Here is an 18,740-nt window from a genome sequence, read left to right as displayed (position 1 = left end):
AAACAATGTTTCTGTGAAGCTGGAGATTTTAAAAGCCTGGAGAAATGCAACAGAGGTGCAGTGGTTCAAATTTTACATGATGTGGCTTGTATCTCGGCTCTGTTCATCTATTAGGTTTATTCTATTATTATTCTGTTCAGCTATTCACTCTGAGGGGTGTTAAGCAAATAAAAGTATTCAGTTTGTGTTTTCCCTGGGAATTAAACCCATGACCTTGGTGTTCCACTGTTTAAGCTACAGTATAAGAACGTTTTACCGTAATTGCTTTGGTCGAGCTGAACCTCAGTGCTGAATCATGGTGGGTGAACCGTATGGTTTGTGTAGAACCCTTTCATCCTTGCAGAATGAGTAATGTCCTAGTATAGCTAACATTAAAAACGCTCTCTCTAACCTGGATCCTGCCGCACTCGGGATTGGATTGTGAGCGGATCTTTCTGACAGGTGTCTCGGAGGGTGGTCGGATCGCCTCTGGCTGTCGTCCTGCCTGGCCCAAAAGCAGAGTGACTCTCAGCGACTCTTTTCTTTTCCCTGTGGGGGTAATAAAAGAGCCGGATGGCAGGGGGCCAAAGCAGAGACGGGCGTTAGGTGACATGAGACAGACCGCTGAATCCAATGGGAATTGGCCCATTTGTTACCCAGCGGGAGAAACTGGCATAAAGAGAGAATGCTGAGGATGTCTTTTGTTCAAGGTCACACCAAACTGTAGATTTGGCGAGTGGTACATAAGGAATTTGCTCTTACACACACTTAGAGGCATGCGTTCATTTAGCTCTTGCTATAGCAGCACTATTACTAATGCTCACTGATAGGGTCAGGGGTCTGTTCAGACAGACACAGTAACCAACAATGATGTCGATTTTACCATATCAATGCGAGCGCGAGTCCGGTGATGAAACATTCATTGGAAGAACTAGTTATTCAACCCGAACCGCCATCGCAAGGACGACTCGAGCAGGACGTTTCTCAGTGATACACTACCGTTTACTCAGTTTGAGGTACATGAGATGTTGCAACTGTAATTCATAGATGCATGATGAGTACAGTCATAATTTATACGTTTGTTGCAGAGAGGTGTACTGTTCATTTTCTAAGCAAACAGACTTTTGACAGTAAATGGACAAAAAACCTAATTGATTTGCTTTGAAGGAGTGACTCGAGCCATATCTTAAGAGGACAATATCAGATATTTGAAGATTGATTATTAACCAGGGTTGTGTGCCATTTCGAATTGAATTAATGATAATTCATTTAAACTCCAATTCAGTTCCTGAATTGCAATGTGAATTTGAATGTAAGATCAAATAAAATGGACACATTTTTATCACTTTTAAAAATCTTTCATCACTGTTTTGTTATCACCGTTTCAGTTCAGCAATAGCTTTTTACTTCACTATTATGGATATGATGTTTAGTAAATAACTGATCAGGTGTTTTATTTTATGCAATGCAATGCAACTGTACTTTATAACTAAAGTAAACTTTAGACCTGCAATTCTTCCTGTTATTTAAATTCAATTTCTTGTAACGTGGCCAACTCAAATTCATACATCTATTGAATATTCCGAATTTTGCACAAACCTGTAACCAATCACTAAGAACCCTAGCAACACCTTAGAAACCATTCAGAGTACCCTAGCAACCACCCAAACACTGCCTAGCAACACCCTAACAACCACCTACGTGTGGGTGTGGCCTCTTTTGACATTCGGCCAGTAAGCAACCGTAAAACATCATGCTAATAACCACTCGGAACAGCTTTGCACGGACATGCACCACTCACAAAAAGTGTAGAAATCTTGTCTCTCAATTTGTCACTTCCCATCAGCCTCAGTGGATTTGTGAGTGAGACGAACAGATTTCCGCTCGTGATTATCTCACGGGATCATCTCACAGCTGATGAGAGAGAGAAACTTCATTAGTCCTCCCATTAGATTTAATTATTTCGGATCTGTCTGCTGACCAGTAGCAACCTCCTTCCTCTCTTTCTCTCCCTCTTCTGTTCTACAAGTTCCTGCAGTCTGTGCGTGTTTTACCCCTCCTGTCGTTCTCCACCTCTGGCTGTCCTTCTCCCTCCATCTGTTTGCTCTGGCAGAGGTGTAGCTGTTCAAATATGACCCACATACTCCGACCTGAGGTGCCGTCATGAGCGTGTGTGTGAGGTTAATGGTCAAAAGCTGCTTTTGTTCGTTTTTTAATTTTTATGGCACTCTTAATGAACACATTTTATTTAATTACACGCGCGCACGTGCACGGCTCTGCCCACTGGCCTCAAAGACAGATGTATTAGCGATCCGGCGACTATCACTTCTCAAATAAAATGACTCTGGTTTTGGCTTGTTCCACATCAGTGGATTTTGTCTTTAACAGAATCAGAATAAGGTGGAGCTGAAGGCGAAATCAAGCCATCAATGCAATGAGCAGCGCGTGCTAACCGAGTCACAATCTTAACGTTATTATCTTTAATTATTTAAACAACGGCACCATTGCCTCAGGAAATAGCAGTAGCTAATTCAAATCTCAGCAAATTTGCTCTTCTGAGTGGAATGAGTAAAGAAGCACACAGCAGTTTTTTTGTCATTTGTTGGCACAGTACTATTAACCGCCTGCCTTTTACACTTAAAACAGATTGCAGCTTTAATGGGTGGGCTGGCGTAGGCGTTAAATTCAATGGGAAACTTGCAACCAATTTCAGTTCCGTAACGTGATGTATTTTAGAGTTAAAAAGTGTATTAAATGAGTATGATTCTAGTCATTCTGTTTATTAGTGATAGGGTTTTTTCCTGTAACTCTTTCTGCCGGTTACACCAGTTGGTTGCGACAAATTATTATCTTTATGAGTGAGTCATTAATTCATTCATTCAATCGATAAATTCAAAAACAGTGATTCATTCAGAACGCAACCAATTAGTGAGTGAGTCATTGATATGTTCATTCAAAAGATTCATTCAAAATGCTGGTTCATTCAGATAACAAGTGACTGTATGGATTCAGAATATTCATGCTAGCATATTACTTTCTCTGTAAGAAATGTCTATTTTATATGGTATTAATAGTAAAAGCAGAATCCATCCACTGCCTTTATGAGTGAGTCATTGAATCTTTCACTTTAATGATTAGTTCAAAAACACTTTAATTCGGGAACTAATAGACTATCTTTATGAATCTTTTCTTGTTTATTGAACTGATAAAACCAATATCATACTTGCAAATGCTTTACACTGTGTATTAGAAAGTACTGTAAATAGGGTCATAAACCATAACCATAATTTAAAGACTTTTTGTTATTAATATTAAATAAACATTAACATTATACATTGGTCAAATGTAAATATTAAACATTATACAGTTTTGCACACAATAAAAAAAAAACAGTAAAAAAGAAAATGAACATAAGAGAGAAACATTACAAAATTAAAAAAAAGGTGTTGGAGGGCAGAATAAGCATATAATCGGGTATAAAAAAAAGGTATGTTATAAGTTCTATACAGCCTTACTTCAGTCAGCAAAACCATAAAGTTGAGAATTTTAAACTTGCATTCATGAATGTGTAAATTAATTTTCATCCAAACATTGCCATTCTACTTCCTGTCTTATGCAGCCAAACTATTAGCCCCGCCTCCAGTGCACACAATTGGTTGAGCTGAAGGTTAGTATTAGGAAGGTAACAGTGAGAAAAAGTACTTTAACATCACCCATATCAGTATTTTAGAGGCGGGGGGGAAGCAAGAATAGAGCCAGCTTTCCCCAAACCCCAGGCTGAGACATGGCAGAGGAGAAGGAAATATGCCCAGCATGTAGAATTATGGGTAACTACATGGTGTTTCAGTGTTTTGGAGGAGAATTAGATACGGAAACAGAGAATCGCTCCTGAGGAAACTACAGCAGTGAAGCGCTAACTGTGGCTTTCAGCTGCAAACTGAGCTCATTGAGCTGCCAGCAGCATCCACTTAGAGTGTGTGTGTGTGCGTGTGCGTGTGCGTGTGCGTGTGCACGTGTGTGTGTGTGTGTTTGGTCCTACAGGGACTCCAGCAATGCCTCTTCCTTTTTGTTTTCCTCTCATACCTGTTATTTGTTCCTCCTCAGGTTTGTCTCCTCACATCGGCTTTTCTTTCTAAAGTGGTTTCTCTCTCTCTCTCTCTCTCTCTCTCTCTCTCTCTCTCTCTCTCTCTCTCTCTCTCTCTCTCTCTCTTCCTGCCACTGTTTGCTTTTGATTAGATAGCCACCACATTGTCATGCAAAGCAAGAGGAAGCCGAGAATACAAGAGAATTTCCTATGCGGCTCTTCTGAAAGGGGTTGGATGTAATCCCTTGTGTCACCAAGCGGAACTTTTTCTCAGTGCGTTTTATTTTTTCTTTTCTCTCACTGTCGTTCTTACATTTCCTGGTGTCTGGTTCCAGCGGTCTCGCTAAAGCTTGGCGTCAACATAGATCGATGAGGGCCCATTCACTCGCGTGTCGTCCGCCATCAGACTCGTGTTTGTTTTTAATTAGACTCTCTTCCCGTATTGTCCAGGAAAATAACGCTGGCGGAGTCTACTTTGATTTGTACTCTTTCATTTAGTCGGGTATGCAGTGTTTCCCGTGTTTTGTTTGATGGTGATGTTCAGAACGTCTCAAAGAAAAAGTTTGCATTGTTGATGTCATTTTCTGTTGTTGCTGTAGCGGTTTATTCCATGAAAGTTTTAGATTGTCTGCAAACAACCAATAGCAATCACAAATGAGATCTCAATTGCTTCTCTTACACGCCAATGAGATTAAATGAAGAGCTTTAATAATCTGCTTCTCAGATGTTTCTCCTGAGGAAAAGACCCCAGTAATCTCGCATGCATCTCATCAAAGTTTTTAAAGAGATTGTAACTTATGCCTCAAACTCAGATTAGTATTATAGTATTATTTATATGCTAATAATATATAACTATTGTTGTGCTTTTGTCAATATTTCTATCTTCAATTTATTTTATAACAATTTTAGTTTTAGTAATTTAAGTACTTATTTTCCATCAGTTATTTCAGTATTTCTAATTTTTTTCAAGTTTATGTTTTTCATCTAATATTTATATTTTATTTCAGCTTTATTTCAATTAGGCAGCGGCTATTTTTATTCACATGTAAATAGCAGCAACAAAAAAAAAGTATTTTCTTTGCACTAAGTGCAAATAGAGTTAAATGCCCTTCACACTAGGTGTAAATAAGGATAGATGCTATTTAAACTAGATGAAAATGGCAGTATTTTCTTCGGACTAAGTGTAAATAGTTGTTAGATGATACTTACTGCAAATAGTGGCAGATACTATTTGCTCCTCCTCAGTCTATTTTATAAAACAGTGTGCAATAATAACATATTCAGTGTATATGATTACATTTATTAAAATCATAAATGGATGCTGCTTTATTGGGGCATTACTTGTAGGTTACTTGACATTACCTCCCCTACACCGACTCCTAACCTTACCGTTAGACACTTTATTCACACTTAATTTCTTAATTTTTATTTAAAACAAACACTACTCCTAGCTGATATGTGATAGGAAAGGGAGAAGAATGAGTTTGGTAAAAGATAGGGATTTTTGGTAATTTTGTCTGGCCCAATCAGATAATGGTGGGCGGAGTTAATGTAAATAACCTCTGCCAAAAAGGTGTGCCATTTGCACTTGGTGTAAATAACAGCACAACTGTTGGATTACAATCAAATTTACCAATAAGTCTTAAATCAAAATATTTCAGTATGAACTCAAACTTTTCTCTTCAAATTCTTCCAAAATCAAATGATCTGGCTTAATATAGCCTACCACATTGATTTAAAGCTAAATTTATAGAAACAGCAATTGTTGTTTTTTTGTTTTTTGTTTTTTTTTGGCAATTTTTATTTCTCCTCAGGGATTTTAGGATATTAGAATTATTGTTGATACGTAAATGAACCTCCATTATGTCTTCTGAGCAATGAAAGAGCAACATCTGAGCAATAACATTTCCCTCTATGTACAGATTTTGCAAACATTTATTAATTATTGAGGTGTATCGAGAGGAAACCATTTTTCCACATGCACATGGTACATAAAACATCATAGCATGTTCATTCATCATGTTGCATAATGTTCCGTATTTATCATTCGTATCGTCTGGCTTGTGTGTGTTTGGCTGGTGTGTATATGTTTATGTATCTGGTTCAACCGTCTGTAAGCATGTGTGTGTCTGTGTGAGCATCTGGGGGCCGTGCCCGTGGGCCGGAGAGTCGCTCGCTGACAGGTGGAGCTCTGATTGGCTCGATCACGCCCCACTAACCATGCAAGCCGTTACCCACACACACACACACACGCTGACCTCTGCAGTCCGTGCGTGTGTGCATTCATGTAGGAATCACCATACAATCGTGTGTGTGTGTGTCCCAGACGCTTCATGAAAGATGATTTCAGTCACACAGTTCCCCCGCAGCTCTGTTTTTTAGCACAGAGCGTGTTGTGTTTGTGTTTGTCTGGAGCGCGGTCATCACAGTGTGCTCCTCCACTGCTGTACATCAAAAACCAAGAGAAAATATAAGCAGTTTTACACGTATAAACCCGTGCAACGCGTCTCTCTCTCGCTCTCTCTTTCATGGCGCGCTCGGCATTTGTGTACTGAAAGATTAAGTAGCTCCGAAGGGCCCGTGTTTACAAATATGCAGCCGCCAAACAGGCCAAAGCCTCCGAATGACTGTGGAATACAAATAGCTTTTTTATCAGCGCTGAGCCCCTGCCCAAAGAAATTGTGTTTTCCATCCTTTCCTCTTACGCCAATGAAATATGAAGCTTTATTTTCCTCTCTCTATATATATATATATCCCAAATCTGGCAGGAAGCTGCTAGTGTTCACCCTACACTCCCTCGTATACACATACACAGACACTAAAGTAGAATTGAGTGACATGTCACAACCCATCAAAACTAAAACACTCCCATTATTATCAATGATTATCTCCTTTACTTTTTGGACGTTTAGGAGAGCTACTCTATAAACTATTTGCCGTAAAATTATGTTATTTACAAAATGACAAAATTTCTGTCATGACAACTCTCGGAGTGTTTGGCATGGTAATGGATATGATAATGTTGATATGTCTGGTCTTGCAGAACAAATCTGCTGCTGCTGCAGAGCAAGTACAGGACTTGCTACTGCCAATACACACACAACACACTACTGTGAGGAAGTAAGACATGCTGCTGCTGCTGTACAATATAGCGTACATGAATTACCCGTAGCAGATTTATACAGGTGGAGCTGGGGAAGGTGGAGGGTTTCTGAAAGCGCACTGCAACTTCCACAGCAAATGCTGACCAAGTATTTGAAGGTTGAACAGCGATCTCATTGGCTCCTGATACAGCAGGAACCAATCAGCTGTGTCCTATAGAGAATGATGTGATTGCAATCAGATTAAGGACCAGCTAGCGCCATCTAGAGTTTCATGACAGAACTTTGTATCTAAATTTTGTAGATTATATTATATTTTATTTATATAATATTATAATATTATCATGTGTGTATATCATTATTATTTAATATTTAATTTACATTCATTGATTTAGCACAATATATAATATTATGTAAGCCTATTCATATATTCATTTTTATTATGTAGCCTATATCATAATGAAATCATATTTGTTATGAACTTATTTTTTTATTAATATTATGTATTTATTTTTATTTAGTTTTGTTTTTAAATAACTTTAAATTTATTTATATAAGCCAGTTTGTGTCTATTTAATACCAATTTAAATCATCTTTTGTTTCTAACTATATGCATTTATAGAGAAACTAAAAATATGCATACAATTATTTAATTATTCTTAAAGGTCCCATATTGTACACCTTTCTGAAGTTTTATTTTAGGTTTTGATGTGCTTAAGAATATATATTTGCGGTATAAGTACCAAAAACCATCTCAATATATTTTTACAGCTCCTTTCTCAGGAGTTCTGCCAAGAACAGGTCGATTTTGGCCTGTCTACTTAATATTCATGAGCCTCTCTTCTGATTGGCCTGTTGAGTGACCCACCATTGGTGGGGGTGGTGACTGAAGGCGGTGACTGAGTAGTTCTGACATTACATTTATACGGAAGTCACAACGGCTTGTGAAAAGGCACAGATACTTTATGCAGGCTGTGTGCATTTGTCTGTAGATTGACTGTTTTGAAACTTATATGGTAGTTTCATCGCCCCTAGACCTCTGTTATCATGAAAAAAGCCAGGAAATTTCAGTTTTGACAATATGGGACCTTTAAACAACACTCTTGTATATTACTGGATTTCCATTGAATAAAATGGATTTCGTTGTTATTTTTTTGTCAAGCTTGCAGCTGATTGATCTGTGTTAGTGTATTTCAAACACAACACCGATGCTGAAAAAACAGCAAGACAGCCAAAGATGGCCACACAATGCACAACACAACACAAGACTATCTCGCTCTGGTTTGTTTCACTTGTTCTTTCGTTTTTTACCTCTCTCTTTTTTTCATTCTCAATTGCCCTTTTCCACCGTCTCCACCCTTCATCATCCCCCCGTCCTACTTTTCTTGCTCTGTTGTTCTTTTTCCGGGCCGCACTTTCGCCCCATCCCTTCCTTCAGCAGGACCAGTGGGAATATTAGCCGGCAGACAGATCATTTAGGGGTCAGACCTGTGAATGTGTTAATTGTGATTTATAGCTGAACTGAATTTAAGAAGAGCTTTTCCTTATTGACCACCTCAAGCTGAGGCCCTGAAAAAAAGAAAAAAAGTTTGCATCATTTCTTTCTCCTTAACAGCGTACGGCGCTCTCAAGGGTTCTGTCAGCCCCAGATACTCATACAATTTAAGGATGAAGCACATTAGATCCAGCGCAAACGAAGCGAGATTAAATTCCGTCGATTATGATCCTGGAGGGCAAGGTCTGTGAGGTGAGCAGGGCACGCTCTCACAGGAAGTGACAGAATGAGGAAGACCACTGACCTTTACCGTAAAGATGATTCTTCCTCCTCTCTGCTCTATTTCCTGTGCTAATGTCCATCTATAAGTAATGCTCCTACACCGCTGATGACGTCCTCATCTAGGTGCTTCTACATTATTAATGGCTGCTGGGACGTGTGGGGTCAGGAGTGAAGCTGGGTGGCTTTATAAAGACACCAAACAGATTTGTGAGGACTCGTGGGGTGAATATTAGCACTGCTTAGCTGTACATGAACCATACATTTCAACAACAAAAATGTGTATTTATATATAAATATATATATATCCTGGGGATATGGATGGATGGATGGATGGATGGATGGATGGATGGATGGATCCTGGGGATGGATGGATAGATAGATAGATAGATAGATAGATAGATAGATAGATAGATAGATAGATAGATAGATAGATAGATAGATGGATGGATGGATGGATGGATGGATGGATGGATGGATGGATGGATAGATCCTATGGATGGATGGATGGATGGATGGATGGATGGATGGATGGATGGATGGATAGATAGATAGATAGATAGATAGATAGATAGATAGATAGATAGATAGATAGATAGATAGATAGATAGATAGATAGATAGATAGATCCTATGGATGGATGGATGGATGGATGGAATAATCCTTTAATCGTGTGTGGTAAACAAACTCTTGTGGTGTGTGTTTCCATGCTTTTAGCTCCTCATCCTTCTTACCAAAGGTTAATCGTCCATCCAGACCCAAATGACCCCGCGTGTCCCAAGAGGAGATTTGCGCATTGCTTTGCAAAGCCTGAGCTGTGGCTAACTGTCCTGGGGACGCTTGAATCGGTAGTGGGCATGAAAAGAGAGGAGAAAGAAAGGTGTATCTGTCCTTCTTCATCAGTAGTCTCCTCGGAGTCGCGGGCCCTCAGGTGCTAACTGTGTGTCAGCACAATCAGCAGGGATTCGCTTTGCTGCCTCTTCAGACTCTCTATGGCTCTACCTCACCCCTTCCACTGCCTCCAATCACACCCGCCTCAGGATGACCCTTATCACCGCACGATAAAAATCCACCCTCGGCGGGGAGATAAGAGAAAGAGGGAGGAAAAGGAAGAGAAGAGTGCATCTGTACGATTAGATAAAGGAGAGGTGCTCTTGACAGACTGAAGGATTTTTAGCCAGAGGATGTTTTGAATGCGAGTATTCAGCGCTCGAGGCTCCAATGCAATTTCCCCGGGATAAAATGATTGTTGTAAGCCGAGGTTTTTCTGACTGGCGTCCTTAGGAAATGGACAGTTCCCTTTCTAATCACAGAAGTGTTTACATGAGAACAGCGCCTCTGGCCTTCTCTCTTCCCAGTGCTCTCTGTGTTCCGTCTTTCTCCCGGCGATGTTTTTGGAGAGTTTAATGTTTCGGGTGTCCGCACAGGATTCATGAAAGGTCCGGCGATCCAAAAACACAAACATGTCAATATGCTTTAGTAACTCGTACACCCAAGACGCCGTCTGCCGATTCGATCACATTTTACCTATGCTGATTTTAAGGGAAAATCTACAGAATCATGTGGAAGGGATTTAAAGGGAAAGTGTATCATTTCTGCATGAAATGGAATTGCAATCTTTTTCTTTGAATTGAGTTCGACAGTACAATATTGGCTCAGTTTTGTTTGGTGCCACTAGGGGTGCAGAAAATCACATGCAAAACCTCCTGGATATGATGTCATAGTCAAAGACTTTTGTTTTTGATAAATAATACATCCCAACTAATAATAATAATAATATTTCATAATAATATAAAATTCTAAATATACCTATATTGTGTTTTATTCTGCACTATGGTTGAATTAACTGTTGAATTGCCTCCTCCAGTCAGAATATGAATTGAAGTAGAATTGGAAGTTAGATTGAAATGTAACGCACTGATGCATTATGGGAAAGAAATATTTAAAAAAATCTAACTATAAGAAATTAAACTATTACAGTTTACTTAAAGCCTTTATGCATAATGCAATATAAAGGTATTCATAATGTATGCTATAATGCAATGTATGTTTTCATTAATAATTGTAACCAAAGTTAAAATGCATTATAATATTTTCAGATTCTCTGTTACATCTGAATTATTATTTTTTTTGTCATGTGTTTTGCATTATACTTTCCAAAGGTGTAACCTAGATATTATAATGTATTATAACTGTGGTTACAATTATTCATGAGACCATTCAATGCATTATAAAGGAGCATTACAAGGCATTATTAATGCATTAAAATACTTTAAAGGCTTCAACTAAAGTGTTACCAAATAAACTTTCTATATAATTTATATAATTTTTTAACTATAAGAAATTCAAATGTGTGTATGTGTTGTAATTCAGAATCCTGTTTGCTCGCTTCAAATTCTGGAATTAGAATTGGAATTTGAAAGACATTCTAAGTTCAGTCTAAATGGTGCACAACCCTACAACACACACACACACACACACACTACTACCATGATGTCATCTCTTTTTCCAGCCACTGACTCTTGTGTGCTTTAACCTTGGCTCAGAGAGAGAGAGAGAGAGAGAGAGAGTAATTCTAACCTTAAAAACTTGCTGATTAAAGCTAGTTTGGAGGAATTCGATTCCGCTTAATGCCTTTGGCCGTCCGCCCAGCCCTGACGACGGATCGCCATTAACATCAGCGGACAGCATGTCTTCACTCAGGCGGAGACGTGACCGACACACACTCACACGCACACATGTGTGTCCGGCACGGCCTGTCCCCATCAGTTTCATCCTGATCTGTCTCTGATGATCAGCATCAAACCGCAGCATTGGTGTTTCCTGCGAGCCGAGTTACACACTGCTCTCTCTCCTCCTGTTTCTGCAGACGCAGCGAACTCTGTCCTGTGCTTATCAGTCCCGGCTCATGGTCATTCACTGCTGATATGAGGACAGTTTGATGGTTTATTTCGGTGGGGCTTTGGGTTAAATTTCAGAGTGATAAAGCAAGTTGTAGATAAACACTTATTTTCTCAAAAACACTGGCCTGTTCACCTGTCCCGGGACAAAACATTTGAAAACTCTGTCATCCGCTTTAGACAGCGAACTCTATGAGCCTGTAGACAAACTTAGTGCATACTAGCATCTGTGAAAGGATAGCATGTTCTAAGCAGTCGATCGATAGACTGATAGACTGATAGATGGGTAGATAGATAGATGGATCAAATCCCTGATGACTCTGAGCTAAACAAAAACACTTTCTGCCCAGTCTGAAAGATTCCTCTGTGCTTCTGACTTATTTCACACCATGGTTCCTGTGCTCTGCTACAGATTCAGTCTTGATGTCTTCTTAACCCAGCGTGAGGAAAATGAGCATCAAAGGCATTTTTGCATCATTTAAAGGGCTCATATTCAACACTTTTGTAGCATTTGAATTCATTTATTTTTTTCCTAAACTCCACTTATGTTAGTCAAGTTTTATTTCATGATGCATGATTTTTTTTAAGCTTAGATTCAATAAATGGTCTGGAGAGGGAGATTTGTGATGTAGTTTGTCTAGATAGTATACATCAAAATGAGCTTGGTGTGAGAGTCCATTTCAGTTTTAATGCGACCTCATTGTGTCCTTGACATACAGCATCACTGAAAATGTCAGTATGATATTTTAACGTTTTTATAGAGGTTTGAGATTCATAATTATTAAAAGTTCATCTCCTAAAAATCGGCTTAGGAGATTAAAATGCCGTGTAGAGCCAGGGTTATTATATAGTCAAATAAAACTAAAACCATAAAAACATTAAAAAAAAAAAAAAAAAAAAAAAAAAACATTAACTTAATAAAACTAAACTTGTTTTACTTCAGCCACTTGCCAAGGAAAAATGTAATTAATAAAAAACAAATTAAAAAGTGTATTAATAAAAATGATTATAGTATCTCATTGATACTAAAATAAGTGTGTATGTGTGTTTGTCACCATTTGAAAAAGCAGCAAGCCTCTCCCCAGGGTTCATTGTCTGATCCCATGACAACATATCAGTGTCCCGAGAAAAGCATGTGCGGCAGAATGAGGCAAAGACTCATGTTTCCCCTGTAGGAGATATTCAGATATTGGCATCCAATTCAGCAGCGATATACCCATCTGAAAGGCACCTTGGCGCCTGTGTTTGTGTGTGTTTGTGTGTGTGTGTGTGTGTGAGCACGTTACTGTGCGTGGGAGCGTGTCTCAGACACGACGGTGGCGCTGATCTAATCGTGTGAATGTAATTAGGCTTTAATTGCTCAGCGTGTGGGCCTCTGGCATCTGTCTGGGCCACAGACGGCAAATAATGCCCTCTGACGCTGTCATCTCCTAATCTCACTGTTACCAAACACCTCGGCACAACTCCCTCTGAAACCAAACACCTCCGCGCCGCCGATGACGACACACTTTCACTGTACTAGATTTGCAACGTGCATCATAATTAGTGTTGGGAAGTAACCTAAACTAAACGTTCAGATAGTCTCTTTTGCACAAGCTAACTGGTTAGAATAAAATAAAAGAACGATCAATAAAGGTTTGTTCAGCTGATTTTTGTTATACTGAAACTGGTGCATCTGCAGTGTGTATTTATTCATGTACTTTTGTTGGTACAGAATCTGGCACAGGCTACAGACAGCATGGAAACAGGAAGTGATGTAATTCTCAAAGTGTGCAAAAAAAAATGGGTGTAGGATTTAAGCAATTTTTACAAAGAAATGGCAAGCAACAAATTAAGCAGAAAGACTGAAATAGTGTTTTCTTGTAAAATGTTCTTCAAAAAATATTTTATTTACAACTTCAAAAAAATATTTTTTATAGTGTATAAAAGTGTATTTAGATTATAATACGATTTAGTTTGCGTATACAATAATTTCATGTATTGTAACCCTCTTAGAATATTGTGTTTTATTCTTGCAAAATTTGTTCTTTGTTGCCAAAAAAAAAAATATATATATATATGTATATTATTTTTTTATGCAACAAAAATCTTTTTTTCAACTGTTTCTGAATTCTTTCTTTTATTTCAGTAATGAAAATTAGTGTTTTATTTAATGTCAAAAAATGCTGTCACCTTAATTTAGATACTTATGTTGTGTTAGAAAATGCCAAATTTTATGTAAATATCCTCTGATTGCTATACATTCATCAGGATACTGTATTATCCCTCATTCGCTATAGCTACTCTTTGCTACAGCAGTTTGTCACATAAAAAATGGCTTGACTGTAAATTTTACTACTTCAAATTATGAGTAGCTTGTAGCTTCCCTAACACCGTTTTTAGTGTGTGTGTGTGTGTGTGTGTGTGTGTGTGTGTGTGTGTGTGTGTGTGTGTGTGTGTGGGAATGATACGCTGATATGAGCTTCATTCCTGTAAAATTCAGCCAGCCAAATGTACAATAAGATCTGAGACAGGTCTCGTAATCCAGTGCTGTAAATAGACTTACAGTCCTCCTGTTATTGACCCGATGTGAAGGACACGAGTTACACACACACACACACTGAGTGTCTGAAGATCACGTCCCACTGGATATTTTTATCTGGTTATAAACAGAATCATACAAGGAAGGATTGTGTCGTTTTTATATTATAGAATAAGGGAACAAAAAGCGGGTGTATATATGACTGTGTGTGAATAATGCTATGATTAATAACCTTTATTCTCCTCATTGTTCAGATTTGTGTCAGTACAGAGCTGTGATATGCACTCGGGTTCATAGAGTTATTGTGCTGATGGTTTGTGTTTATTAACCTCACACTCTAAAAGGGGGTTTTTGCAATATAGAAAAACATTTTGGGCTCCCCAAAGAACCTTTCAGTAAACAGTTCAGTAAACCATTTTGTCCTTAGTCTGAACAACATTTTAATAAAAACAAAATAACTTTTTTCCACTATAAAGAGCCTTTTGTGGAATGAAAAGGTTCCATGGATGTTAAGGTTCTTCATGGAACCATTGAACCTTTATTTTTAGAGTGTGTTCACTCTTGGCATGTTTGGTTGGATTAAGACGAACCCTTGTGCGATTGCTCTGTTAGCGCCGGTTCATTAGAATAAGTTTGAACGCTGCCATCCGAACCTTAGTGCACACTAAACGCATGTAAATATGAGTCTCTGTCTGCTTCAAAGCAAACTCTGGTGCGGTTTGAGTGAAATATGAACTCAACACGGACCAAAGACATGTAAACAAACCAAAAATGGGATGAAGTCACAAGATGAGACCCTAAAAATGACAGAATGCTCAAGAATTCCTGTTTTTTCTCATCATAGTTGCTATGTTGCCCATCACAGTTCAGTACAGGCGTCAGAACCACGTCTCCTCGCAGCAGATCTTCCTTTGTGTGTGTGACAGAGGGATTCCTGCTGCTGTTTTGACTCCTTTACACATTTTATAAGCTCTCCACGAGTTCTCAGCTGGTCAGAATATCATCATATGTAGGCTACGCACACACAACGAGCGCATTAAGCCCAGAACACAGCATTGTTTTTAAGTTCCGTCGCGAAATATACGTAATAAATACCAACCAATCAGGTTGTGAACATATCCCTATATCTTTAGGTTCGGTGTTAAAATGCCAATGTGAACGCTAAGCGGGCCAGGACTAAATGTTTTTGTCCGGACCAAACAAACCTAAGCGAACCGAACTACAAGTGTGATAAGAGTGCTGTTTTTCTGATGTGTGTGTGTTTATTCTCAGTGCTTAACTGACACTGTGCTCTGTGTTTTATTTCAGTGTCTGTATGGCTGCTATGTCCACTCCTCCATCATTCCCACGTTCCACCGCCGCTGTTACTGGCTCCTGCAGGTAAGAGTTCAGCTCTTCAACACTAAATACACAACCGAAAGCAACTTTCATCACCATCCTGTACCTTGTAATTCTGTCGTCTTGAGCTCTCCATCTCTGTTAAATGCATGAACAGTCTGACAGCAATGGCAGTATTTGAGAGTCATAAACACATTTATGGAAGTATATTAGCAGCCAGAGGTCGTCTTACAGACTAGTAGATCAGTTCTACCAGTAGATGATGCTTTGGGCCTGTTGTCACATCACAGAGCAGATGTCCTTGTTCTATATTTGGCACTTTATAAGTGAACTACACAGTTCATTTAGGGTGTTCACATACAAGCCTAAATCGATGTGAACCGCTCGGAGACCCGTGAAACTACCCAAGTGTTGTCTGGAGACTGACAGAAACCATAAGCGAGCGGGACGTGAGGGTTTTTGCACCGCAAGCAGCATCAGCTGAGATGTGCAAGCTTTCATTTCCCAGCAACATCATCTGAGCGGTTCGGGAATCAGTCTCAGCCGACCGCTGATGCTGCACGCCGGGTCATTTACATGGGTAAACGGTGACTCGCACACTACACCTCTAGTTCACTGCTAAAGTGAGTAGTCGTGCAGCCCGTAGCATGTATATGAGGTGTGTATGTGTGTGAGTTTGAGCATGAGTATGTGTGTGAGTTAGGGTTTGCCTACATTGTTGAGATCAAATGTCCCCTCAAGGATAGTAAAACCTGAAATCATCTACACTGTGTGGAGCAGTAAACTGCGCCCATGAGGAAACGACCTAATAAACATACTAAATTATGTCTTCATGGAAATATAAAAATGCAAAGGGTCAGCTTTAGGAGCAGGGGAAAGAACATATTATTAGTGCAGTATAAAAACAATCAATGGAAAATCCCCACCATGATAGAAAAGCAAGTGTGTGGATTTATACGTTGGGGACACAGTTGCCTCCAGAAGTGAGCTAAATCTGACAAAACCACACTTTGGGGACTTTAAGGGAGAAACGATTCATATATAAAGTTGATTATTATTATTATTATTATTATTTTAAAAATGCAGAAAGTTTGCTTTTAGCCTTCATTTAGTCGTTCCAATAGTGCTGATAACAGTCCGGCAGCACTGGGACTTCTCACTGTTTGTGGAAAGACAGACTGTTAATGGTGGGGATTTTTCAGTGGCTCTTTCTGCAGATTACACTATTACACCAATAGTGGCGACAAACTGTCTTTCTGAGTGAATCATTTGAATCATTTGCTCACCAGATTCATTCAAAATGACTGATTTATTGAGTGAAACAAATGACTGTCTTTGAGTGTATTACCTGAATCCTTCCTTCAACCGATTTGTTCAAAAACAGTGATTCATTAACTAATAAAACAAGTGACTGACTTTGAATCATTTGAGTCATTCCCTCAGCCTATTCATTCAAAAACACTGATTCATTTAGTAGCAAAACAAGTGGCTCAGTACATCCGAATTCGCATATTGTCTGAGTAGGTACTATATAGTATGAATATAGGTATTATGAATGAAATTCGGGTGTACTACATTCACCATGTTGTTACTGTCACGTGACCTACCAGCATCAGTTTCGTCACTTCACTGCCGTTCATTAATCCTCTCCCGTGGCCTCATGGGATAGTAAAGTGTTCATCGAATGCACACTCCAGAATCTCGCCAGAATTAGTATGTCATCTGAGTATTTTTTTGCCTACTGTTTTTCTAATGCTATGGGCCCTATCTTGCACCCAGCGCAATTGACTTTGTATACTGCCTCATGTATCATTCCTATTTTGCACCGGACTTCCATTGACAGACACTTGTCGGTAAATTAGGGAATGAACTTGCGTTCCGGGGGTGGTTCAGCAAAAAGAGGAGGCGTGTTCCGGCGCAAACGTTCCCTGGTGCTATTTTGCAGTTTCAGAAAACAATTCCGCCACAGACCAGGACAAACCTAGTCTAAAGTCAGTGGTGCGTTATTCAGATGCTATTTTAAGGGTGCATGCTTGGCCATAATGTAGCGTGTGCACAACTAATTTGGGTGGGTTTCTCCCATCCCCATACAATGTCACTTCTCTGTGTTTTACGGCCCTGACGAGAACGTCGGTCTTCTCAGCTGTGAACCGCTCCTGGCAAATCCGCCGTTATAATAGCCATCCGCCATGGAACAAGCGCGCCTGCTTTTAAAGGGAATGTGAGATGACGCTCTGATTGGTTTATTTCACGTTACGCCCAAACCACACCTATGAGTAATGAAGCGACTTCAGACCAACCCATTTTAGATTTGCGTCGGGCGCAAGAGTCATTTATCCCACCGGTATAATATCCGCCCACAAAGTTACTTGCGTTTCGCGTTTGATACTTGCGTTTCAGATCGTTAAAATAGGGCCCTAAATGTGTATTGACATACTACTCTGTTGGCTTACTGTTTTCCGCATACTACTGTACATACAACTGTTCGATTTGGGACGCAGCGGCTGACAATATGAGTGATTTGAATCACTCCCTCAACCAGCTAGTTATAAAACTGATTTATTCAGGAATGAAACAGCACTCTTGTTATCCTCATAGACTTACAGTGGTTAATTCTTCTCTGACAGTGAGAGACACACAGGACAGAAAACACTGATCTTATTGTGTCTCTCCACAGTCTTTCCTGCTACGAGAGACGCAAAGAAGCAAAATTAACACCGCATACAAACTCCATCAATCAAAGCTGACGGGCAATAATTCACTGCATGTGAAACACACTCGCACGAGAAAAGAAATGCAGTAAAACTCTATTTTTAAAATGCAAACTTGCATTAATTTGGCGAACATAACTGATGTCCAACGGACCGCTGAAAATCACTCACATCTGCAGCATCTCATATCATTTCAAAAGGAGAGATTTCAAAAGTTACAACAAAAGGTTGAGAGATCTTAAAGTACATATACTAAACTGTTTTAATACTATGTATTATATCAGGAATGTATAATTTACATTTCAATAGCATAAGTTATATCAAAAGGAAGT

The 18,740-nt window shown here is 39.2% G+C and overlaps 1 protein-coding gene across 6 annotated transcripts in view; it reads left to right on the top strand.

The window, feature by feature from the left end:
• Positions 1-18,740, top strand: part of camta1b (calmodulin binding transcription activator 1b) — a 268,279-nt gene that overhangs the window by 205,834 nt on the left and 43,705 nt on the right. For all 6 annotated transcript variants that reach the window (XM_084100190.1, XM_084100192.1, XM_084100191.1 and 3 more), the window contains one exon: positions 15,668-15,739. In XM_084100190.1, coding sequence (XP_083956316.1) covers positions 15,668-15,739 — 72 coding nt within the window. The remainder of the gene's footprint in view (positions 1-15,667; positions 15,740-18,740) is intronic.

Source organism: Abramis brama (assembly GCF_963993115.1).
Source record: "Abramis brama genome assembly, chromosome: 23".
NCBI lineage: Eukaryota > Metazoa > Chordata > Actinopteri > Cypriniformes > Leuciscidae > Abramis > Abramis brama.
This window is presented reverse-complemented; position numbering and strand designations above follow the sequence as displayed.